The sequence below is a fragment of the Perca fluviatilis genome, chromosome 13 (assembly GCF_010015445.1).
Source record: "Perca fluviatilis chromosome 13, GENO_Pfluv_1.0, whole genome shotgun sequence".
Taxonomy (NCBI): domain Eukaryota; kingdom Metazoa; phylum Chordata; class Actinopteri; order Perciformes; family Percidae; genus Perca; species Perca fluviatilis.
This window is the reverse complement of record NC_053124.1, coordinates 34,951,825-34,976,091: the sequence shown is the minus strand read 5'-3', so window position 1 is coordinate 34,976,091 and position 24,267 is coordinate 34,951,825. Positions and strand designations below refer to the sequence as shown.

The 24,267-nt window shown below is 42.0% G+C and overlaps 3 protein-coding genes and 1 pseudogene across 4 annotated transcripts; 1 reads left to right on the top strand and 3 right to left on the bottom strand.

Annotated features, from left to right (window-relative positions):
* Positions 1-226: 226 nt before the first annotated feature.
* LOC120571413 (saxitoxin and tetrodotoxin-binding protein 1-like) lies at positions 227-7,408 on the top strand. Of its 2 annotated transcripts, XM_039820350.1 has the most exons (6): positions 229-437; positions 3,873-4,018; positions 6,460-6,542; positions 6,859-6,984; positions 7,072-7,194; positions 7,282-7,408. In XM_039820350.1, the coding sequence occupies exons 1-6, from the start codon at positions 312-314 to the stop codon at positions 7,329-7,331; spliced, it is 654 nt and encodes a 217-aa protein (XP_039676284.1). In that variant the 5' UTR covers positions 229-311; the 3' UTR covers positions 7,332-7,408. The 2 variants fall into 2 exon arrangements, with proteins under 2 accessions (XP_039676286.1, XP_039676284.1); XM_039820352.1 differs by lacking the exon at positions 6,859-6,984 and having other exon boundaries at positions 227-437.
* Positions 7,409-10,811: 3,403 nt separating this feature from the next.
* On the bottom strand, positions 10,812-11,509 carry LOC120571430 (tripartite motif-containing protein 16-like; the record flags this gene model as incomplete). Its single annotated transcript, XM_039820372.1, has 1 exon — positions 10,812-11,509. A coding segment is annotated over one exon (531 nt), but the record flags the coding sequence as incomplete, so codon positions are not given.
* Positions 11,510-11,705: 196 nt separating this feature from the next.
* On the bottom strand, positions 11,706-12,571 carry LOC120570958 (annotated as a pseudogene).
* A 5,160-nt stretch (positions 12,572-17,731) lies between these two features.
* Positions 17,732-24,156, bottom strand: LOC120571414 (saxitoxin and tetrodotoxin-binding protein 1-like). Its single transcript, XM_039820353.1, has 6 exons — positions 23,953-24,156; positions 23,222-23,367; positions 19,977-20,059; positions 18,835-18,960; positions 17,957-18,079; positions 17,732-17,858 (listed from the first exon to the last, which is right to left on the bottom strand). Exons 1-6 carry the CDS (start codon positions 24,076-24,078, stop codon positions 17,809-17,811), a joined length of 654 nt encoding a protein of 217 aa, XP_039676287.1. The 5' UTR covers positions 24,079-24,156; the 3' UTR covers positions 17,732-17,808.
* Positions 24,157-24,267: the final 111 nt, after the last annotated feature.

The window sequence follows — 24,267 nt, the reverse complement described above, 5'->3', positions numbered from 1 at the left end:
ACTGCAGCCGGACATTGGAGATTCGCGCTCGTAAATGGTCAAAGTAAATATGCTTTAATGAGTGTGAGTCACTTGTTTTGGTTCTGAGCGTTTCTTAACTTTGTACACATACGGTAAATGCATCCGGACATCAACGGAGTGAATCAACGGGCCTTTCAGAGTTCAATAACACTGTGAGCAGACGCACTTTGGACCCTCGCAGTGGTCCGGGGGCATTAAAAACCCTGACCGTCTGCCCTGTCCTCACTGTGCAGTCCCCGACAGATCCCAGAGAGAGCAGAGGGTGCGTTAGATTTTTGTCTCAGAGCACGATGAGCGTTGTGAAGAGAGCCGTGCTGCTGACGCTGCTGCTGGCGGCGATTGGCAGCTCCGCCGCGGCGGACCCCGAAGACTGCAACGGTCTGAACGTAACGCTGCAAACTAAAGACATTCACAAGGTGAGTCAGATTCTACTCCTACAATTAGGGCTAAGAGGGGGTATGAATACACACACACACACACACACACACACACACACAAACAAACAGACACACACCACACAGACATATACACACACACACACACACACACACACACACACACACACACACACACACACACACACACACACACACACACACACACACACACACACACACACTGTCAGAATTTCTTTTTGCAGCCATTCTTCTTTACAAATGAACACAGTTTAAGTTCAAAAGTCATGTTAGGCCTACATGTAAGGATTTAGTGTGTAAACAGTTGTTAAAAATTGTAATATGCAACCTCACTGTATACTACTGACTTACTGTGTACTTCTACTTCAGAGGGAAACATTGTACTACTGCATTTACCTGACAGAGAAATGTTACTGGTTATGTTGCTTATTCACATTTTACTCTCAAAACATCACAATTTAAATGTAGAGTAATCACCAGAGACGTACTGGGACAAAAGTTCAGACAAACACAGACAAACAAACACACACACACACACACACACACACACACACACACACACACACACACACACACACACACACACACAGACACACAGAGACACACACAGACACACACACACACACACGTACAAACACAGATACACACACAGACAAACAAACACACACACACACACACACACACACACACACACACACACACACACACACACACACAGACACACCTACACACACCTACACACACACACACACACACACACACACACACACACACACACACACACACACACACACACACACACACTCCTGAGGCCACCCCTACAGTGGGGTACTGATTGGTCAAAGTGGGCGTGGCCTATGGGACCCACGTTTGGATTCACCACTTATACTAAAGTGAATAACTTTAAATTTACAGGGTAGATTTACAATGGGTCATGGACCTCACACACCAAAAAGTACACATGTTGACCACTAGGTGGTGCTATAATGACGTCAAACGTGTTTTTGCCTATAACTCCCACAATACTCATTGCACATTAGATACCCTTACATCCATGTGTTCATTGAATGGAGCTGAATGTAATTATGTAGGCCATGCCCATTTCTGCTAAGGTTTTTTGCAATATTGCGCAATGTGCAAAACCAACTTTTTCTAACTCCTCCTAGGCTCTGCGACCGATCTGCATGTAACCTGGTATGTAGCATCTCCAGATGGACCTGACCAAAAGTTATAAAAATAATTTTGCTACATTTAAGTATGCGCAATTTACGACCAAACAAAGTTTCCTAGCTAGGTAGCTACCAAAACATGAACTTTATCATATCTCAGCCAATTTAAATGCAATCACTTTGGCACTAATTTCAGAACCTTGACGTCATTTTTCAAAACTGTAGACACAAAACTTACAACCAATGATCAAAATACTAATTTTTTTAAAACTCTAACACTTGTTTCATTTGCTTGGATACAATACACATGAACCTGAGATCATTTCTTCATTTTACAAAGATCACCTGTTCAATATGACACAACTTAACATCAAAGTACTACTATTTCAAAATGCAATTCATATATTACAGTTCAGATGATTGTCTGTTCATTCCATTACAATCATCTAAATATCAATTGATACAACTGCTCAAAATGATAAGTAACTGTTGCATTACTCTTAATGCATAGTTGTATGGAAACAGACAAACAATATTCTATGTTTAGTTCACAAAAGTTTCAAGATAACCAGATTCATTGTCACCAATTAGCGTGGAGCATGAACCAATTAGACTACATTATCTATGGATGTAATATTTCATCATCATTCTTTACTGTAATGTATTGCAGTTTTTTTACAATCACTTTGCTACTAATTTCCGAACCTTTGATGTCACTCTAGACACAAAACTCAAAACTTTCACAACTTGTAACACAGGCTGTCCAACGTTCAAAACATTGCATTGTGCATTCATATCTTTAAAGAAATCTTGCACAGTCATTGGTTCAAAAAAGAAATTGATTGTGAAATACCATTGAAACGTTACTTTAGATCACCCACACACAAGCTACACATAGTTTCACTGTGTTATTGTTCGTACAATCATGAAATATTGTAGTACAAAATAGGTGATACATGTTTCATTATGGTACTACATATAAATATATCCCTGTAAAAGTACTGCAGTAGTAGAGAGAATACTACAGACCAATGTGGTACAAGTATATATATATATATATATATATGTGTATGTATGTATGTATGTATGTATGTATATATATATATTAGGGGTGGTACGGTTCACAAAACCCACGGTTCGGTTCGTATCAGGGTTTTAGGGTCATGGTTTTCGGTTCTGTACTGTTCTTGTTGTTATTGTTTCTTTAATCTTTAACACTCCAGAAATATACTTCAGCATATGATATATAGCTTAATTATCCACAATGTAGAATACAGTATTAAAACATAGTTCTATCTTGTAATCATGCACAAACGAAGTTTGACTTTAAGCACATTATTGGGACCATCTCTGAGGAAAGCTAGGTGAGATTTTGATACAGCAAGAGGGAAGACATTGATGATTTCAACAAGCTTTTCATTTTTTTGGCAAAAAAATGAGTATGAGTAATGTGTATCGCCATTTACAGGAACATATGTGCCCTTTTTAGCAATTCCAAGGGCCTGCATGCATGCAGTGCAGTACTGTCAATAAAGTAAACAGTCTTAAAGGTGGTACATGGGAGCATAGAAACAGTATATAATAAACAGTAGTACATTACTGTAAAGAATAGTGATGAAATATTACATCCATAGATAATGTAGTCTAATTGGTTCATGCTCCATGCTAGTTTGTGACAATGAATCTCGTTATCTTGAAACTTTCATGATCTAAACATGGAATAATTGTCTGTTTCCATACAACTACATCCATGGTAAGCATACATCTGAAATGTAATGTGTGAATTTTTGAAATAGTAGTACGGTACTTTGATGTTAAGTTGTGTCATAGTGAACAGGTGATCTTTGTTAAATGACCGTTTGGAGTTTTGTGTCTAGAGTTTTGAAATATGACGTCAAGTTCTGAAATTAGTAGCAAAGTCATTGTAAAAAACTGTAAATGGGACATTTGCAATTGCAATATCTCTGCTACAGTAAATGCTATATTACTACCAAATTTGGCAAAGATCGGCCATTAGGGGGCACAATAGTCAACATAGACCAGTTTTGGCCCTTTTACTCAATCAATGTTAATGGGATATTTGCAGTGACAATGTACAACAGACCTTGCGGCTCATACATCTCGATTTACTGATGTTTGCCTCCCTACCTTTATGCTTTATATAATAATAATAATAATAATAAGTGTCTGTCAGCTGCAAAAACAGAACATTTAGTGGAAGGATACTCTGTCTGACCCCCCCCCCCCCTCCTTACTCTCTCTGCAGATTTTCGGGGACTGGGTCCTGGTCTGGTCTGTCACTGACCACGACCAAGGCAACGCGCTGATTCGAAACGTCACCAGCTCCCACGTCGAGTTAAGACTCCACGATGACAACAAGACGGTCATGGTCACAGTGAGGAACGTGCAAATGTGAGTGCTTACAGTGCTTACATAGTCTCACTTTGCCAGACCCTCCTCCACAGCATTCCTGGATGGGAGAAAGAAAGTGCTCTGGTTTATTGCCATTTCTTTAAACCAATCACAATCGAACCATCACCTTATAATGGTGGAGAGGTTTGTGTGTCCCTGAGGGCTGTGGTGTCTGGAGCTTGGTGCTCCTGGTAGGGTCTCCCATGGCAAAGTGGTCTCAAGTGAGGGGCCAGACAAAGAATGGTTCAAAAACCCTATGAGTCAAGGAGGAAGAGGTAGAATTACCCTGCCCGGAGGAAGCCCGGGGCCCCCATTTGGAGCCAGGCCCAGATGGAGGGCTCGTCAGCGAGCACCTGGTGGCTGGGTTTACATTACATGTCATTTAGCTGACGCTTTTATCCAAAGCATCTTACAATTTCTATATATCAGAGGTTGCACACCTCTGGAGCAACTAGGGGTAAAGTGTCTTGCTCAGGGACACATTGGTTGATGTATCTCAGTGGGAATCGAACCCAGATCTCCCACACCAAAGGCATGTGTCATATCCACTGCACCATCACCACCCACGTTTACCACGGAGCCCTGCCGGGCACAGGCCAAAAAAGCAACATGGCACCTCCCTCTCCAACCCATGGGCCCACCACCTGTGGGAGGAACCGTTGGGGTCAGGTGCGCTACCACACGGGTGGCAGGTCAGGGGCCTCGACGGACCAGACCCGGGCATCAGAGGCTGGCTCTGGGGACGTGGAATGTCACCTCTCTGTGGGGGAAGGAGCCAGAACAGGATATCGAGGTGCAGTTGGGGTGGGGAGGGGTTGCAGTTCGGTGGTCTGGGGATCTCATCACGGCTCTTTGCAGATGATGTGGTCCTAATGACATCATCGGCCTGTGACCTTCAGCACTCACTGGATCGGTTCACAGCCGTGTGAAGCGGCTGGGATCAAGATCAGCACCTCTAAATCTGAGGCCATGGTTCTCAGCAGGAAACCAATGGAGTGCCTACTCCAGGTAGGGAATGGGTCCTTACCCCAAGACTTCCAGTACCTTGGGGTCTTGTTCACGAGTGAGGGGACAATGGAGTGGGAGATTGGTCGAAGAATCGGTGCAGCGGGGGCGATATTACATTCAATTTATCGCAACGTTACGATGAAAAGATAGCTGAGCCAGAAGGCAAAGCTCTCGATCTATTGGTCAGTTTTCATTCCTGCCCTCACCTATGGTCATGAGTCATGACCGAAAGAACGAGATCCAGGGTACAAGCAGCTGAAATGGGTTTCCTCAGTAGGGTGGCTGGCGTCTCCCTTAGAGATAGGGTGAGAAGCTCAGTCATCCGTGAGGAGCTCGGAGTAGAGCCACTGCTCCTTTGTGTTGAAAGGAGCCAGTTGAGATGGTTTGGGCATCTGGTAAGGATGCCCCCTGGGCGCCTCCCTAGGGAGGTGTTCCAGGCACATCCAGCTGGGAGGAGGCCTCGGGAAGACCCAGGACTAGGTGGAGGGATTATATCTCCAACCTGGCTTGGTAACGCCTCGGGATTCCCCAGTCGGAGCTGGTTAATGTGGTAGGGAAGTTTGGGGTCCCCTGCTGGAGCTTCTACCCCCGCGACCCTACCCCCGGATAAGTGGACGAAAATGGATGGACGGATGGAATCACAATCGTCTTGGGCGCCGCTAAGCACTGGATGGAGCAACGGTGCCTCTGCAGAATAGTCTCAGGAAGGAACTTGTTTTGGTGGAACATGTGTACGTTCAAAGGTAGTTTTAATCGTGCAACAGAAAACTCAGATTGGACAGATAGTCTAGCTAGCTGTCTGCGTTTACCCTGCAGAGATCTGAGGAGCAGTTAACCACAGTCCTAATAAATCTACCGGAGGTTAGAACGCCAACACAAAGAAAGAGAAAGGTGACAGACATCTGGCCGAAATGACGGACATGCGGCAGAATTTGAAATAATTTTGGACCGTTATTATCACCACATCTGTGTCTCAAATGTTGGAAAAGCTAGAGCAGATCATAAAAAACTACAAACTCAAAAAGCTTGAAGACAAAACTTAAAGCTAAAGAAATCCATCTACAGTCATCAGATCTGACAAAAGTATTTTTGTTACATTCATTCAGCTTAGTTGCTGCACCTTAACCTTATAATGGCGGGTAAAACCCTGACATTTCACCATACAGTCGTTAAACAAATATGATGAATGAACCAAGGATGGACCAACAAGTCTTCCAAACCATACGAAGATATAGGTACAGAGAAGGTAACGGTCGTTAACGTTGTGAAACGGTCCCAGTTTGGTTAGCTGCGCGAAGGCTAATATCTGCGTGTGTGAAATTATTTACTTTGCTCGTGAGCATGTTTTATCACGCTGGAGCATCATTATCCTGCAATAAGAAGTACGTTTGTTGTTTGTGTCGTGTTGTCTAACTGGTTTGTGTCATTTTCAGACACCAGGTGTGTTTCACCTACATCATCAACACGACAATGCCCACTGACCCGCTGGACAGCACCATGACCAGCTTTACTGGTGGTGAGTCGCATTAATACACACACACACACACACACACACACACAAAATATCAAAAACGAAGCAGGAATTTATTTTTCGCGGAAAACAATAGGTGGTTGGAATGCCGTCCCCGGGTGAAATTCAAATTTTACAGAAGTAGAAGAAGAAGGGGTGAAATGTTGTGATCGTCATTTCCGGTAAGTGCGAAATGGCCGATTTGAGACAACACTCCCCTGTCGAAATTTACGTAGCGTACAAAAGTGTTTCACACCATTGGTGCAGCGTGTAATGTGGGTCTGTGTGTGTGTATGTGTGTGCATGGGTCTGTGTGTGTTAGCCACGGAGAAGGACGGACTTCTTGAGGTGTACAACGACACAGAGACTGTGAATTTCTTCGAGACCTGCCCCGACTGTCTGTTGATGGTCTTCAAGGACATCAACGGACGATACCTGCTCAACTACAGTAAACACAGATGCTCATATTATTATCTTTAGGGCTGCAACTACACATTATTGTCACCATGCATTCATTTGTGTGTGTGTGTTTCAGAGAGGGAGGGGCATCACCAGGATGTTGAGAAGCTGAAAGCAGACCACAGCGATCACCACAAACTGGCCGCCTGTCTGGGATTCCCCACCAACGCCAAGCCGTTCATCTACGACGGAGCTGCAGGTCACTTCTTGTCTGGTTTCTCCTCCCACAGATTGTAGAGATGCAAATTAAAAAAAGAGATGATTTGATCCTTTTGTCTCCTCACAGATTTCTGTCATAAGAAATCATCCCCGGAGGTGGAGCCAGAAGCGTCCTGAGTGAAGACATTGGAGCAAAACAATCATATCTCAGATATGTCCTCCACCAATATAATAAAAGGAAATACTAAAACCTGGATGTGTGTTATGCACATTATTGTGCGTTGCTCTGGTCTCAAATACCTTCAAATGTTCTCTTTAAATATGCAAATGACACATTGACTACGTTTACATGCAGCCAATAACCCGTTCAAAACCGGAATATTAGTAATAACCCGGTCGCGCACGGCCATGTAAACACGAATATGCTCATATTCCGGTTTTTAAAAACCCGAATATGCTACCTGGGTTACCCCTTTTCTAACCCAACATTTTGGTCATGTAAACGCGTATCGGCATATCCCCATCATAAGGAACATTGATTTGTGTTCTGCGCATGTTCTATTCGCAAGGAATCTTGGTCTTTTGAGTAGAGGAACTTCTTGTATGCGCCAGAAAACATAGTTATAATAATAATGATATACTATAATAATATAGTTATATATATATATATATGTCAATGCAGAAAACCTGTGCGCAGTATACCGGAAGTAAACAAGAAGTAGAGGTAAACATGGCGAGACGCAGCACAGCACCACACTTTTGGAGCGAGGAGGAAACCAATTTCTTTATTAGTGTGGTGAAAACCATGAATATAATGTCTTTTGTTGACGGCAGAAAGTACCGAGATAATGAGATTTATAAGAAGGTGACCGAAAAGTTATTGCGCCTTTAAGGTTGTCCGTAGAGCTACGTCCAGACGCTAACCGCGGCGTCATTGCCACGTCGGGATATTGCCATTTGATTACAAATGCCATGTATACAGGAGTAACTCTCTCTGCTCACGCATGTAAACGGGTTATTCCGAATGTTTCAGAAACCCGAATAGTGACCTTAACCCGACCATAACCCGAAAATTGACAGCTTGTAAACGTAGTCATTGTTTAATTAAAGCTAACTTTTGTTGATTTTAGGAGAAATCTACAGACACAGGTAGACAAAGTGTGACAAAATAAAGGTTTTCTTTCCAATAGAGAGCTGAAGTCCTGCCCTTCTACTTCCGGTCCATGGGACCTTAATTCGGAAAAAAATATGAACGAGAGTCAATGGAGAGATAATAATTATTTTTTTGATTACAAATATGATATTCGTCAATTTAAAACATTATTTTTCAACCGAAGAAATTCTCAGTTTGTTGTTAAATTCGAGGACAGAAGGACGCAAGGGACAACTGTTGACAACAGATTAAAGATAGTTGAAGACTAAACCAAGTTATTTTATTTTATTTTATTATATATTTTGCAAAATATAGGAGTAACACAGGTTTCACAAAGGGCACGACAGCTCAGTGTGGAAACTGTCTCTTCAAAGAGTGAACATGAACACGGAGCTTATATACACATGCACTTGGCTTAACATGACTCTGCATTTCTTACAATCAATCAAGACACTGTAGACATTCGCTGCCCGTGTCTCAACTACCTACTGTACTACTAAACTTAATGTATCAGGAGAGATAGTGTTAGGGTGACCTTGTAGCCCCTATTTGTTCAGACAAACAGTGCTCACATTATGTTCCACACTTTGTGGCAGTTTAGTGAGAATCAGAATCAATCAATCAATCAACGATAAACTCCCTTTCAGCATTGTGTGAGAAACTTAAACGGAAATAAGACAAAAATATAAAGAATCATGCTTAAATGTAAATTTAGCCATTACAACAGTTTCACATTTTCTCCATCAGCTTTGTATAAAAACCCTGGAATGAAGACAGGAAGAAATACTTTGTTCATGTTAGTTTATTAAACACGTAAAGCTTCAGAAAAAGAGAAAATAGAGAAATGCCTTAACACACTATTAAATGCTCTAATATACTCTACTGAAATGTTCTAACACACGCTACTAAACGCTGTGAAGAAGTGATAGAAAACTCTGCTCATTTCTCTGTGATGGAGCAGTTTCAGTGAGGAAAGTTGAAAGGACAGAGACTGACTGACTCTAAACATGAACACTGTACTTTGTGGTATTTCAAGAGGAAAAGTGCCTCAGTTATACTCTCATATCAGTTTCACATTTTCTCCATCAGCTTTTGTATAAAAACCCTGGAATGAAGACAGGAAGAAAAGACTTTGTTCATGTTAGTTTATTCGTCATGTAAAGCTTCAGTTTGTTCACACATCCCATCAGTAAAGTCTGTTCAAAGACTCTTGTTCAATGATTTCATCAACACATTCACTTCATCCACACAGAACCAGAATCTCAGCTATGTAAAAGAGAAGAAGGAGTTATTGATTATGATTATGATAACAACAAATACATGTAAATCTAGATTTCTTTATACCTCCTGTTGTCCTCAGGTCAACTTTGACCCATTGTCAAAAAAGTTTCTATATTAGAAATTTGGGTTTCTTTCAACCAAATTATCCCAAAAAAAAAATGACGTGGATGGTTCCATACAACGCTCTTAACAAGTTTAATAAATCAGTTCACTACTTTCATTTAATTTGGGTGTTTTAGTCAATTTTACAGCATTTGAAGAAAAAACAATTGATAAAAGAATGTTAAAAAAGTGACAAATGTAAAAAAAAAAAAAAAAAACTAACAATTTGGGGAAAAAACCCACAAAAAATTCAAATGGCTCAGAAAAAGTCGACAAACATTGAAAAAAGTGACAAAAATATCGGTGGCGAAAGCCACAAAAGTGTTGAAAAAGATGACCAAAACATTGATAAAAAAGGTTTTTCATTGAAAATTTTGACTCAGAATAATGAAAAATGGTTAAAAATGTCCCCAAAGAGAACAAAGTGTGCAGGATGAAGGAGGTCTGGTGCTTTCTCTCTTCAGAGCCATGCAGTGGAAGAGAAACTAAATACAATTTTAGATTGATTTGATTTCTGCATCACGCCAAACATTTGGCTTGTCCCACATGGGATTACAAGACACCGCTATTTAACAGACATCTTCCTGTCCCGCAGATACATAACGTGGAGAAATACATGAATAACAAATAGCTAATATTTACAGATCATCTTGATAAAGATCTTTTTTTAATCGTTCTTGTTTCAACAATCAAAAAGGTAAAATAACAGATCTCAACTGAGCACATTGAGAGCTTCTGGGGGGCTCCCCGAATGGTTTTCATCAAACAGAAATCATCTCATCACTTCTAAAACGTCAATACAAGCAAACAAAGACGTCAAACTAATTTACAAAAACGTTTAGAAAAGCAAATAGATATTGAAGAAAGTGACATTTTTTGATAAAAGTAAAAAAAAGTAAGAAAAAGCAACAAGACTTGTAAACACATAAAAAAAGGCACAACAATCAGCTCTCAGCTACAAACATGGAGACTAAATAATTATTATATTATTGTGTGTGTGTGTCAGTGTGTGTGTGTGTGTCCATGTGTGTGTGTTGTAGCAAGCGAGCGTCAAAAAGCTTTCAATAAAAAACACCGTAAAAAAACATTGAAAATGTATCAAAAAGCATCAACAAAAGCCTTGAATGCGTAAAAACGTAAAAAAAGCATCAAATGCAGAAAAATCCTTGAGGAGTGAAGGAACAAGAAAATATTCTCATTTAACAAGCTGCAATTTAGAGAAGTTTTCCTTTTTTTAAATAAAAAAATGACTCAGAATGACAGAATTTGACCCTTAAATGACTTCTGTCTATTTCAGATTACACAACTCAGCAGAGTCTCCATAAGAACCATAAACCCTGAGTCCAGCATAGAGGGGCTGAGTGAATGTGGTCTGGACTCTGTGGAGGAGAGTCATGGTTTCAGAGACGCTGTAGAAGGACAGAATACCTGCACTGTGATCCAGGTACACTCCTACTCTGGAGGACTCAGGACCTGAGACGGGAGTTTGGACTTTGTTGGACCAAAATGTATAACTATTGTTGGTACAATATAACGCCCAAGACTTGTCATTTTGTCCAAATCTACATTCATCCGACCCCCCTGCTCTGCTGATATTCTTGTATGCGACTGCTACATAAACTCCTCCTCTCCTCTCCACCTCCCAGTAACAACGTCCAGTCAGACTCTCTCTACTCAAGACCTGACACCAGCCAGTGAATCTGTCTGGGTGACTAGAATAAGACTGTTGTCGTCTCATTAATGTTGCTTTCCTGTTCCCCTCAGATAATAACAGATATGCGTTTGCTGTGTTTGGATCCAGTGTGATTTCACATGAATATTTTAAGAATTCAGCTCTGGTCTTGGGCTCTGGTTGTGGCAGTAAAACGTCCACTTCAGTCCCTGTCAGTGAGACGTTTGTCCACTCCTCTCTCAGGACGTCCTGTAGTTTATCTCTGACTTCAGACACGGCGCGCCGTCACGTCCTCAAAGCAGCTCAGAGGACTGATATGGATGCTGGATGCTGATTGGCTGAGTGGTGACAGTGAGGGGTAGTAGTGTAGAAACTGGCTGTGATCCTCTGTGTGTGAGAGCTTCTTCAGCTCAGCGTCTTCCCTCTTCAAGATCTTCTCGCTGTCCTTCACTGCTTTATCGGCGGCGCGATCGATGGCCTCCGCCTGCTGTTGAAGCAGCTTCACATCTTTCTCTCCGTCCTGGATTCTCTGCTGGATGGTCTGTCGACTCCCCTCCAGCTTTTTCTGCCTCTCAGTCCTTTCTGCTGCAGCTGAGACTGTGTCGTGACCTTTATGTTCGTCCATTAAGCAGAGATAACAGATAAGCTGCTGATCAGTACGGCAGAAAATCTTCATTACCTCATCATGACGAGAGCAGACGTTCTCCTGGAGCTTCTTGGACGGCTCCACCAGCTTGTGTTTCTCGAAAGCAGGGATTCAACATGAAGCTGAAGGTGTTTCTCACAGTAAGAGATCAGACATTGCAGACAGGACTTGTGTCTTTTGAGTTTTCTCCCGGTGCAGACATCACAGGCCACATCTTCAGCTCCAGCATAGCAGTGATCAGCAGGAGCAGCTTGGAGTCCAGTCTTCTTCAGCTCCTCCACTAAATCTGCCAACATGGTGCTTTTCAGCAGTACAGGCCTCGGTGTGAAGCTCTGCCTGCACTGAGGGCAGCTGTACATTTCCTTCTCATCCCCTTCATCCCAGTGGCTTTTAATACAGTTCATGCAGTAGCTGTGACCACAGTTAATAGTCACCGGATCCTTCAGTAGATCCAGACAGATGGAACAAGAGAAGGTTTCCCGGTCCAGATGAACTCCTTTCTGCGCCATTTCACCTCTCGCTCAGTGAAAACGACAGTCTGAGTCTCACTTCCTGAGAAGTGAGACTAGTCTGAGCTCTGATGTTATAACAACATGTGATACGCTGTTGTACTTCCCCCAGCATGTTGGTTACACCCATCTGCAAACTGTAGCTCTGAAGGGGAGGGAACAAGGAAATATGTACACAGAGTGGAGCTGGCTGTGTTTGAGAGAAGGAAGAGGAGGGAGGGGTTATCAAGCTTTGTTCATTCCTGGAAGAGGAGTGCTTTGAGAGAGATACTGGGTGTGTTGCAATGCCCATACTACCATTAGTATGACAGGGAAAGATATAGTATATCCCAATACATAGAATGTAAAATGCAGAATGCCTAAAATGTGTCCTGATGCACTCTGTTGCATTTTGCAGTATGCAAGCCAGTGTGCTTTTCTTCCTCTTCCCCTTTTCGGGACCTTTCCTGTGCTCCTGCTTATCTGCACCTTTAAGTCATGAAGGAGTGAACCAATTTTATGACTCAGCTTAACTTTCTGTGCATCAGGGACATTCCTTGAACCTCTTCCTCAATTGACTGCACACAGCTTCTTTTGCAATGAGCAGATACACACAGAGAGGCACATGATATACTTATACTATTACTTGAATAATATGACACATTTAGGTAAAGTACATGTCTAAAAATAATAGAAATATCTCTTCATTAAGTTGAATAAAAGTTTATATTGTTGACAATAATTCAACCACAGCCCTTGACAGAATCAGAGTAAAATATAAAGTGACCTTATCAATAACTGGTTCTTATCTCTCTCAAACACCTGAGTGAAACTTAGGCCCTGTTTACACGAGAATGCTCGCAAGTGAAAATGACAAAATATTTTATCAGATGTGCCTTTCGTTTAGACGGCGATGGCATTTTTGGGACTTAAAAATGAAAAAGTCTGCTCCAATCTGCTCACGGTAGTTTAGTGAGAATCAGAATCATCATGTGAGAATGAGATAATCTTACTTTCAGCATTGTGAGCGAAACTAAAAACAGAAATAAGACAAGAATATAAAAGAATCATGGCTAAATTTAATTTTGCCATTACACAACTCTAATATCTTCTGACTTCTTCTTTATTTAATTCCAGTTTAGTTTGTTTCAGATGGATTTCAGTTTGTTGGTACAAGCAGCAGAATAATTACTAATAGGTTGATAACCTTCAAAGGCAAAAACACAAAAAGAAGGATGCATTTACATTACTTTAATGGCGCTGACACACCAACATGATTATCGGCCGTGGGACAGTCCGGTGACTCGAGTCTGTTCGGTGTGTTCTGTGCCGTCGTCTGTCGTGGAGCCGTCGGACTTCATTTGGGCCGATTTGACTTGTTGAATCGGAAGGCAGGCAGTCAGACTCAATGTCCAATCTGATTGGTGGAGAGCTAACCCGGAAATGACGAGTGGGACGAGCCTGACTAACACCTCTCAAAATTGGACAAAAATCTTTTAAACTGACCTTTGTTGATCTGAAATGAAGACAGATTCAGCAACTGCATCACGGCCTATTTCTCTCTTCAAATGTTTTCAGAAACAGGTTTCGGTGAACTATTTTAGTAAAATATGAGATTGTATTCTGAACGAAGCCACCATTATGCTCGGTTGTACAATCCGGGAGCAGCCAGACCCACATGGCGCGTTCGTCCAATAGGCTGCTGGTTTTGGTTTTTTTGGGCGACAATACAGATTAGCACCACCTGCTGTTATGGAGATGTATTACATCTCGCACAAACGCAGAACGTACGCTAAAGTCTGCGTCTCTTCGGTCAAAAAATCTGAGAAAAATCAAATAAACACAGGCTCAAGTTTCACCAACAATGTATAGACCTTTTTCACGGCAGACATGTTGACATGTCATAGTAGGAAAAGCACAGGTGTATTCAAAACCATTACTGATGGCTGCATTCCACTTAGGAGAGGTCCTGGTATTAAACCATTACTGATGGCTGCATTCCACTTAGGAGAGACCCTGGTATTAAACCATTACTGATGGCTGCATTCCACTTAGGAGAGCCCGTATTAAACATTAATGATGGCTGATTCACTTAGAGACCTGGTATTAAACCATTACTGATGGCTGCATTACTTAGGAGAGACTGGTATTAAACCATTACTGATGGCTGCATTCACTTAGAGAGGTTGGTATTAAACCATTAATGATGGTGCATTCTTAGGAGGCCTGTATAACATTATGATGGTTATAAAGACCCTGGTATTAAACCATTACTGATGGCTGCATTCCACTTAGGAGAGACCCTGGTATTGTGCATGCTGACTCACTGAAATATCTTACTGGGACACTTGATGGAATTGAGCCATCGTTAAGGTTATCAATTTCAGCTGTGCTTTTCCTACTATGACAAGTCAAAATGTCTTCTGTGAAAAAGGTCCATTGGAATTAATATATTAACTAAGAACTACACATTTCCAATACAATATGAAAGGAATCAATCGTCCATTAGACTGCCATCAATCATTGTTTCCTAAATAGCATTATCAAATCAGACAATTTGTCTTAAATTTCAACACAAATAAGCACTTAACAACTGGCAACAATTTTACACAAACAATGGCCATTTCCCTACTGGTTGCGTCTCCAGTTTTGTCAAATGAGCTGAATGTGTCTGAATGCGCGTCTCCTCATCAAGGAAGGAATTTCAGTGAAATGCTTTGTCCCAAACTTTTCACCACCTGCCCTCACTAAGGTGCACCAGTTTAAATGTTCCCTAGGGAAACACAAGCTAATGATGGGTTCCAACAATGCATGCACTTTCTCACCGCCTGCTGGGGTTTTATCTTGCAAGGAAGTTGAAAAGGTGAATGCTTATGTTGTTTACTGTCTCTTGACGCAACAGTGTGTGTGTGTGTGTGTTTGTGTGTGTGTGTAGCAACATGACTCTGACAAAGCACCCTGACCTGAATCAGAAAACTGTTAGATAACATTCTGCCGACATCAGAAAAGCTGACACTTACAGTTTGAGATTGCTTTAAATATCTGGGTGTAGGCTAATAATCAGGGGCGGAACCAGATGTTGTAAACTCTGCTTCTGACTGGCTAGTAGTCCTTACCTAGGTACTGTCAGAGCACGCCCTCATACTCTGCTTCTGACTGGCTAGTAGTCCTTACCTAGGTACTGTCAGGGCACGCCCTCATACTCTGCTTCTGACTGGCTAGTAGTCCTTACGTAGGTATTGTCAGGGCACACCGTCATACTCTGCTTCTGACTAGCTAGTAGTCCTTACCTAGGTACTGTCAGGGCACGACCTCATACTCTGCTTCTGACTGGCTAGTAGTCCTTACCTAGGTACTGTCAGGGCACGCCCTCATACTCTGCTTCTGACTGGCTAGTAGTCCTTACCCACCTACTGTCAAGGCACGCCCTCATACTCTGCTTCTGATTGGCTAGTATGGCGCATTCATGCCACCTTGGAATAACAGGGATCGCCCCCGTGGTTACGTTGTTTTTCCGATTGGCAGCGTTAGTGTTAATTTCGTCAGATGAGACGAGACTAAATATGTTCGTCAACGACCTTTTTTTTCATGACTAAGACGAGACGATGACGAGACTGTGCCAATGTCCAAAAACGCTGACTAAGACTAAATTAACATGCATTATTGTTGACGAAAAAAGATGAGACTAAAATGTTTTGCATAAAATTAAAACTTAGATAAAATCCCTCTTCATTTTCGTCTACAACCGCCTCTACTTTTTCATCATGAGATAGAATATTCAGCTGTTACTAGGGTTGGGTACCGAGACCCGGTGCTACGGCACCGACAGGTGCCTTAACGGCCGTTATTTACCGGACCGAATAGCATCGCGGATTTCGGTGCCACTTAAATGCCTACGCTTCTCTCTGATGATCCTAAACAGACATTAGAGGCAACCGAAACATCGCTGCACGGGACGCTAGTTAACACTACACTTGGCAGCAGGTAACGCTAGCCTACCGTTAGCTAGTTAACACTACACCTGACAGCAGGTTTACCGTTAGCTAGCAGCTGGAATAAACACGGTTAAAATGCTGACAGCTAAACGGTGTAAAAGTTTGTCTGTGTTTCACTGTGTAGGATTCTAACAGGGGGACGTACGACAGTCTGCAGCTGCCATTGTCTGAAAAACAACACATATGTTGCGTTCACTTAAAATACGCCTTGCCAGCTTCGTGCTGCATTTATTTTATTGTAAAATATCCTTTTCCAATGCAGTGGTTGTTTTTGTCGTTTACTGGTGAAATAAGGAAGAGGCTCAATATTTATATAACTTTATATAATTTATTTATTTTTATAACTATTTGACTGAAATGGTAATCAGAAATAATTTAAAAAAGACTAAAATGTTTTGACTAAAACTAGACTAAAATGACGAGACTTTTAGTCGACTAAAACTTGACTAACAACAAAAGATATGTGATTGACAAAATATGACTAAAACTAACAAGGACATTTGGCACAAGACTAAGACTGAGACTAAATTAAAAATAGGTGACAAAATTAACACTAGTCAGCGTTCACATGGTCGGGATGCGTGTTCTTCTTCTGTTATATTGCCGTTTGGCATAACAACTTTTTGCATGACTGCCACCAACGGTTGGCCGTAGCCCAGAGCATCAGGTGTGGAAACATGGAGGCCACAATAACAAAAGATTTGCTGTTTTCTTATACGAGCATGGAAACAGCACATTGCCATGTGTTTGTTTGTGTTATCTGCAGGACAACGAAATGGAAAAGACACGGATATACATGGGCCTATTTATGAATATTTTTAAACATGTTATGTCTGTTTATGTTTCTTGGCAGAGGCATTTGTCCACAATAAACAGTTTATTGTCATTGAAATATGTTCAGTGAACCAAAGTCGCCTACATCAAACGAAAATCGAGCCAGAGTTTCCCACCTCTGATTCCCACAGGAAGTTACGTGAATGGTGACGTTTTCACTCGGAAAAACGTTTTTCTGATGTCCATGAACACCTGGTAGTCCTTACCTAGGTACTGTCAGGGCACGCCCTCATACTCTGCTTCTGACTGGCTAGTAGTCCTTACCTAGCTACTGTCAGGGCACGCCCTCATACTCTGCTTCTGACAACAACAGGACTTTAAATAATGCGTAATTTCCATATTAAAACAGAACATTTGAAAGTATTTGAGACCAGAGAAACACACAATAATGTGCATAACACACATCCAGGTTTTAGTATTTGCTTTTATTGTATTGGTGGAGGACATATCTGAGATATGTTTGTTTTGCTCCAACGTCTTCACTCAGGACGCTTCTGGCTCCACCTCCGGAGATGATTTCTTATGACAGAAATCTGTGAGGAGACAAATGAATGAAATCATTTCATTTATCTTTCTTTTTCTAATTTTCATCTCAACAATCTGTGGGAGGAGAAACCAGACAGGAAGTGACCTGCAGCTCCGTCATAGTTGAACGGCTTGGCGTTGGTGGAGAATCCCAGACAGGCGGCCAGTTTGTGGTGATCGCTGTGGTCTGCTTTCAGCTTCTCAGCATCCTGGTGATCCCCCTCCTTCCCTGAAACACACACACACACACACACACACACACACACACACACACACACACACACACACACACACACACACACACACACACACACACACACACACACACATTAAAGGACAAATCCGGTGCAAAATGGACCTAGGGGTTAATAATGCATGTGTACCGAGTCAACTGTTCTCTGGGATATGTTTTCATGTTAATTGAATGTGACCAGTTTTAGCACAAAATGCTAATTATCTTATAACGCTAGTTGTCGGGGCACGTTAGCGGAAAAAGGAATCTCTATTTTATACCACTAAGAAAGCTCTAAATAGCAACACACTTCCATGGTAGCATAATGAGGGTCCCTACATGTAAACCGAAGCATTGAGAACAAAGTTTAAGTGTACAGACAGTTTATTAAAAACATTGTTCATAAAGACAGTAGGAGGCGCTATCTTGGGAAAACAGCCACGACCAGTTGAACCCTAGGTCTTGTACTTAGTCACTCATATATTTTAATAAACAGAGATAATTTATGCACTTCCATGTAATTACATTTCACAAACGTCATTCCTATCGACCCATTGGAAGAACCACGGCTCATGGGAGATATTAAGTGACTTTTCAGGTCACGTTGCACGGCGATCGGTGTTCGACTGGTCGTGACTGTTTCCCCAAGATGGCGTCTGCCTGTATACGTGAACTGATTTGTCCATTAATCCATGAGTAAAATAATGTGTAGTTGCAGCCCTAAAGATAATAATAAGAACGTGTGTGTTTACTGTAGTTGAGCAGGAATCGTCCCCTGCTGTCCTTCCAGACCATCGACAGACAGTCAGGGCAGGTCTCGAAGAAAGTCAGGGTCGCTGTCACGTTGAACACCTCAAGAAGACCGTCCTGCTCCATGGCTAACACACACAGAGACACACACACACACACACACACACAGACACACACACAAAAACACACACAGACAGACACACACACACACAGACACACACACACACACACACACACACACACACACACACACACACACACACACACACACACACACACACACACACACACACACACACACACACACACACACACACACACACACACACACACACACACACACACACACACACACACACACACACAGACAGACAGACAGTGGATGGATGGAATGGATTTTAAAAACCAAACGTGGCAATAATAGATTAACTGTGTGTGTGTGTCTCTGTGTATGTGTGAATGTGTGTGTGTCTGTGTGTTTGTTTGTCTGTGTGTGTGTCTCTCTGTGTCTCTGTGTATGTGTGTGTCTGTGTGTTTGTGTTTTGTGTGTGTGTTTGTCTACGTGTTTGTGTCTGTGTGAGTGTTTCTCTCTGTATGTGTGTGTGTGTGTCTCTGTGTGTGTGTCTGTGTGTTTGAATGTGTGTTTGTGTCTCTGTGTGTGTTTCTATGTGTGTATGTGTGTGTCTGTGTGTGTGTGTTTGTGTGTGTGTGTCCATGTGTGTGTGTGCTTCTGTGTGTGTGTGAATATGTGTGTGGATGTGTCTTTGTCTCTGTGTGTGTGTATGTGTTTGTGTGTGTCTCTGTGTGTTTGTGTGTGTCTCTGTGTGTGTATGTGTTTGTGTGTGTTTGTGTGTCTACATGTTTGTGTGTGTGTCTCTGTGTGTGTGTGTGTTTGTCTGTGTGTCTCTGTGTGTAAGTGTGTGTCTCTGTGTGTCTGTCTGTGTGTGTGTGTCTCAGTGTGTGTTTCCATGTGTGTGTGTGTGTTTGTGTGTGTGTCTATGTGTGTGTGGTGTCTGTGTGTTTGTCTTTGTGTGTGTCTGTGTGTGTGTGTGTCTATGTGTGTGTGGTGTCTGTGTGTTTGTCTTTGTGTGTGTCTGTGTGTGTGTGTGTGTTGTGTGTTTCTGTGTGTATTAATGTGACTCACAACCAGGAAAGGTGGTCATGGTGCTGTCCTGCGGGTCAGTGGGCATCGTCATGTTGATGATGTAGGTGAGACACGCCTGGTGTCTGAAAATGACACAAACCAGTTAGACAACACGACACACAACAACAAACTTACAGCATGATAATCACGCTCCAGCTGGATAATCAATCAATCAATCAATCAATCAATCAATCAATCAATCAATCAATCAATCAATCAATCAATCAATCAACCTTTATTCATAGATCTCATTTAGTGATGGCAGAGAAGAGAGTAATGGACTTGTCAACAACAAATCGAAAAGAGTTTTAAAGTAGTAGAGTAGAACTCGGGTGAAAAAGCTGCGAAATATTTCGACATTGACCCCAGGAGAATCCGAGACTGGAAGAAACAGAAGGATGAGCTGACAAGATTAGAGCACAGCTAGCTAGCTGGAGTTGGGAGGAAAAACATTAGCCTGAACCTAGAAACAAAGCTAGCTATCTACCGTCTGTAACGTTAATCAGATACTGGTGTGCTGCAAACCATCAACTACTGTATGCTCTTATTGTAATATACCAGCAATAATGAAGTACCTGTATTTGAAATAAATACCGGTACATTTACAGGGTTCAAACTGACACATTGGTGGTGTTTGATTATTTCTGATGAAGTATATTATAATTTTAGTGTATCTGCATATTCTATATGACTTGTATTTAAGTTTTGGGTAACAAAGAAACCCAGATGAACTTTAGCCCAGTTCCACAGGAGACCTCGGATGAACTTTTCTATACTTTCAGAAGACACCTCTCTGGAAACATCTGGCATGCTTATCAGTGGGCCCTCCAAAATAAGGCCAGTTGGCTTGTAGCCATTGGTCAAAGTATTGTTTCCTCCCCCATCTACGTTACACACAGTATAGAATATATACCATGTTCAAACAAAGAAAGCCAGAGTGACCACTGGAGAATTGGGAAAACAGGTCCTCTCCGAGCTCTGCAGGGCTTGTAAATGGATGCTGAATTATTTGATGTAAATAAACCTTTATAATCAAGAAACAGTGTTGGCAGATTCCTCTCTACACAGCAATGCACCATCGCTACCAAATACAATACATTGACCCAAATTTCTTTGTCGCTCTTCTGGTTGTTGTTGTATATGGTGATATTTTTGCAAATGTTTCTTAAAAAATGAATGATCTCTAGCCACTGGAACGCTATGGTTTTTCATTTAATACAGTTTATTTAAAACAATTATACATATCAAACAGACAGAATTAGAAATAAAGGCCTGCCTCTAATGAAAGCCTGCTTCAAATACAAGCGTGGTACCTTCTGCAGTTCAGGTAAATAAAGGCCCCGGCTTTTATTTGAGGAAAATAAGGTATACAGATTAAAAAGAACAGGGCCTAAAACTGACCCTTGGGGCACACCAAATGTCATTTCATGGATTTTCAAAACATATTCACGAGCAAATTAAATTATTTCACACATGCAGATACTAGTCTTTGCGCAGCTAACCAAACTAGGACCGTTTTACAACATCAAAGGGTTGGTTCGGAGTAATTTCAACCTAGGGTCCTTTGCACCATGACCTCGAGCCAAACCAGCCCCCCACCCCCTCCCTTGGTCGAGTTAGCGCTCTCAGCCGAACGGCCTAGTGCAGACGCTAATGGAACCAACAGTGTATCTCGTAAATTACACCACTAATAATGCCCAGAAAGGTACCAAATTTCTACAGTAGTACAAATAGGTTCTGTACTCATAAAACAAGGCATTGGAAAGTTTGTAAGTAATTTAATTGCAAAATTACATTTAAGCATGATTCTTTATATTCTTGTATTATTTCTGTTTTAGTTTCTCTCACAATGCTGAAAGTGAGTTTATCTCATTCTCACATGTTGATTCTGATTCTCATAAAACTAAGTGGGAGCCACAAAGTCTGGGAACGTAATGTGTACGCTGAACAGATAAGGTACAAGGTCACCCTAAACTATCTCCTTTGATACTCTTCTTTCTCCCCTGTCAGTTGAGATATGTAACCTGGGGTTGAGAGTTGTGCAGGGGCTCAGAGATGTCTCCTGTGTTATTAGATTGTCTCCTGTGTATCAGATTGCCTGTGAGAAATGTTAAGTCAAGTGCCTGTGTGCTGTCACTCTGAAGATGTATTTAAGCTCAGTATTCCTATTGACTTGTTAAAAAGACTTTTCCACACTGACCTGCTGTGCCTTTGTGACATTGTGTTACTCCTATATTCTTGCAAATATATAATAAAATACAAAAAACAAACTTGGTTAAGTCTGCAACTGTCTTTTTTTTTGTCTCACAACTTTTATTATTTTTTAAATCCACACTACTGCAAAGAAACTTCTACAAAAATTTTGCACCCCACATAGGACCGGTTGGAAAACCGAGGAGAACTATGGGTCGCTGATGACTTGCTATCCAGGGGTCAAAGATCGCCTGCCTCTACCTCGCCTAAAAAGCATTCAGAGAGAGAGGATCAGAAACCGCTGAGGACTCCACTGAATCCACACTGATCCATAAAAGGAAGAAATTTCAAGCAGCAGGGGTATTAGTTTTTTAATCCACCCTGCTACACCAGGAGTTTATTTAAATAACACTTGCCTGATGGCTTCTACTCTCTGCTGCTACCGCTAACGCTGCATCAACCTTCCATGATCTGCCATTTTACTACAGTGACCCGGAGCTTCTACAACAGTGGCTTGTCGTTCTCAAAATGGACATTACGACGCCAGTCGGGACGCTAAAGAAGAAGCGCTACTGTGTCTGTAGCAGACATTTCGATTAAGGTGAATTCATTTATCCTAGTAAATCCAAGGTTTAGTCAAAAAGGAACGATATCCCATGAGTAGGGCCACCGGCTGCGGTGGAAGTTTTGTCTTCTTTTTGGATTTATGAGGACTATGGTTAACTGCTCCTCAGATCTCTGCAGGGTAAATCCAGACAGCTAGCTAGACTATCTGTCCAATCTGAGTTTTCAGTTGCACGACGTAAACTACTTTTGAACGTACACATGTTCCACCAAAACTAGTTCCTTCCTGAGACTATTTAGCAGAGGCACTGTGGCTCCGTCCGGTGCTTAGCACCGCCCAAGATGATTGTGATTGGTTTAAAGAAATGGCAATAAACCAGAGCACGTTTTTCTCCCATCCAGCAATGCTGTGTGGACTAGTCCGACCTTCCTCCACAGCGCTGTGGAGGAGGGTCTAGCAAAGCGAGACTATGTAAGCACTGACTCACGTGAATTTGTTCCTCTCTGTGAAAATGACCGTCTTGTTATCATCGCGGAGTCTGAACTCGACGTGAGAGCTGGTGACTTTTGGAAGAAGCACGTTGCCTTTGTTGTGGGCAGTGACGGACCAGACCAGGACCCAGTCCCCGAAAATCTGTGGAGAGAAGGAGGGGGGGTTCAGTTTTTGCCGCTGACAGAATCAGATTATTTTTCTAAGTGTCTGACAACATTATGGAAAGGATCTGTACAGATATAGACATTTTTGTTAAAGAGTAATATCCTTTTAGTTTTACATGAAACAGCCCAAAATCACCATCACAAAACTCCACCAGACTCCATGTAAATAATCAGGACTTTTAGCGTGTATAGAGCCAGCATATCTCCACCAGACTCCATGTAAATAATCAGGACTTTAATCATCGTAAAACACACGGAAACTAAATAAAAGTATCAAAAGCCGTCTTGGTTCGTCTTTCCACTGTTCCAACAGTTTTTGTGTGTGTCTGTGTGTGTGTGTTTGTGTGAGTGTGTGTCTGTGTGTGAGTGTTTGTGTCTGTGTGTCTGTATGTGCGTGTATGTGAGTGTGTGTCTGTGTGTGTGTTTGTGTATGTGTGTCTGTATGTGCGTGTATGTGTGTGTGTCTGTTTGTGTGTGTATGTGTGTGTGTGTGTGTGTGTGTGTGTGTGTGTGTCTGCATACCCCCTCTTAGCCCTAATTGTAGGACCAGAATCAGACTCACCTTGTGGATGTCTTTAGTTTGCAGCTTTACGTTCACACCTTGGCAGTCTTCGGGGCCCGCCGCGGCAGAGCTGCCGATTGCCGCGAGCAGCAGCGTCAGCAGCACGGCTCTCTTCACAGCACTCATCCTGCTCTGGGACAAAAATGAAACGCACCCTCTAATCTCTCTGGGATCTGTCGGGGACTGCACGGTGAGGACAGGGAAGCCGGTTGGGGTTTATAACGGCCTCGGGACCCTGGCGTGGGTCCAAAGTGTGTGTGCTCATAGTGTTATTGAACTCTGAAAGACACACGCACACACGCACACGCACACACA

Bases quoted from the DNA above. Each gene is read 5' to 3' on its own strand.
- LOC120571414 (XM_039820353.1), bottom strand. From the start codon at position 24,078: ATGAGTGCTGTGAAGAGAGCCGTGCTGCTGACGCTGCTGCTCGCGGCA. The intron at 20,060-23,221 runs GTGAGTCAGTGC...TGTCATTTTCAG, and splicing joins ACAGAGAGGAACAAATTCAC to ACACCAGGCGTGTCTCACCT. The intron at 18,080-18,834 runs GTAAACACACAC...TGTGTGTTTCAG, and splicing joins ACGATTCCTGCTCAACTACA to GGAAGGAGGGGGATCACCAG.
- LOC120571413 (XM_039820350.1), top strand. From the start codon at position 312: ATGAGCGTTGTGAAGAGAGCCGTGCTGCTGACGCTGCTGCTGGCGGCG. The intron at 438-3,872 runs GTGAGTCAGATT...CTCTCTCTGCAG, and splicing joins AAACTAAAGACATTCACAAG to ATTTTCGGGGACTGGGTCCT. The intron at 6,985-7,071 runs GTAAACACAGAT...TGTGTGTTTCAG, and splicing joins ACGATACCTGCTCAACTACA to AGAGGGAGGGGCATCACCAG.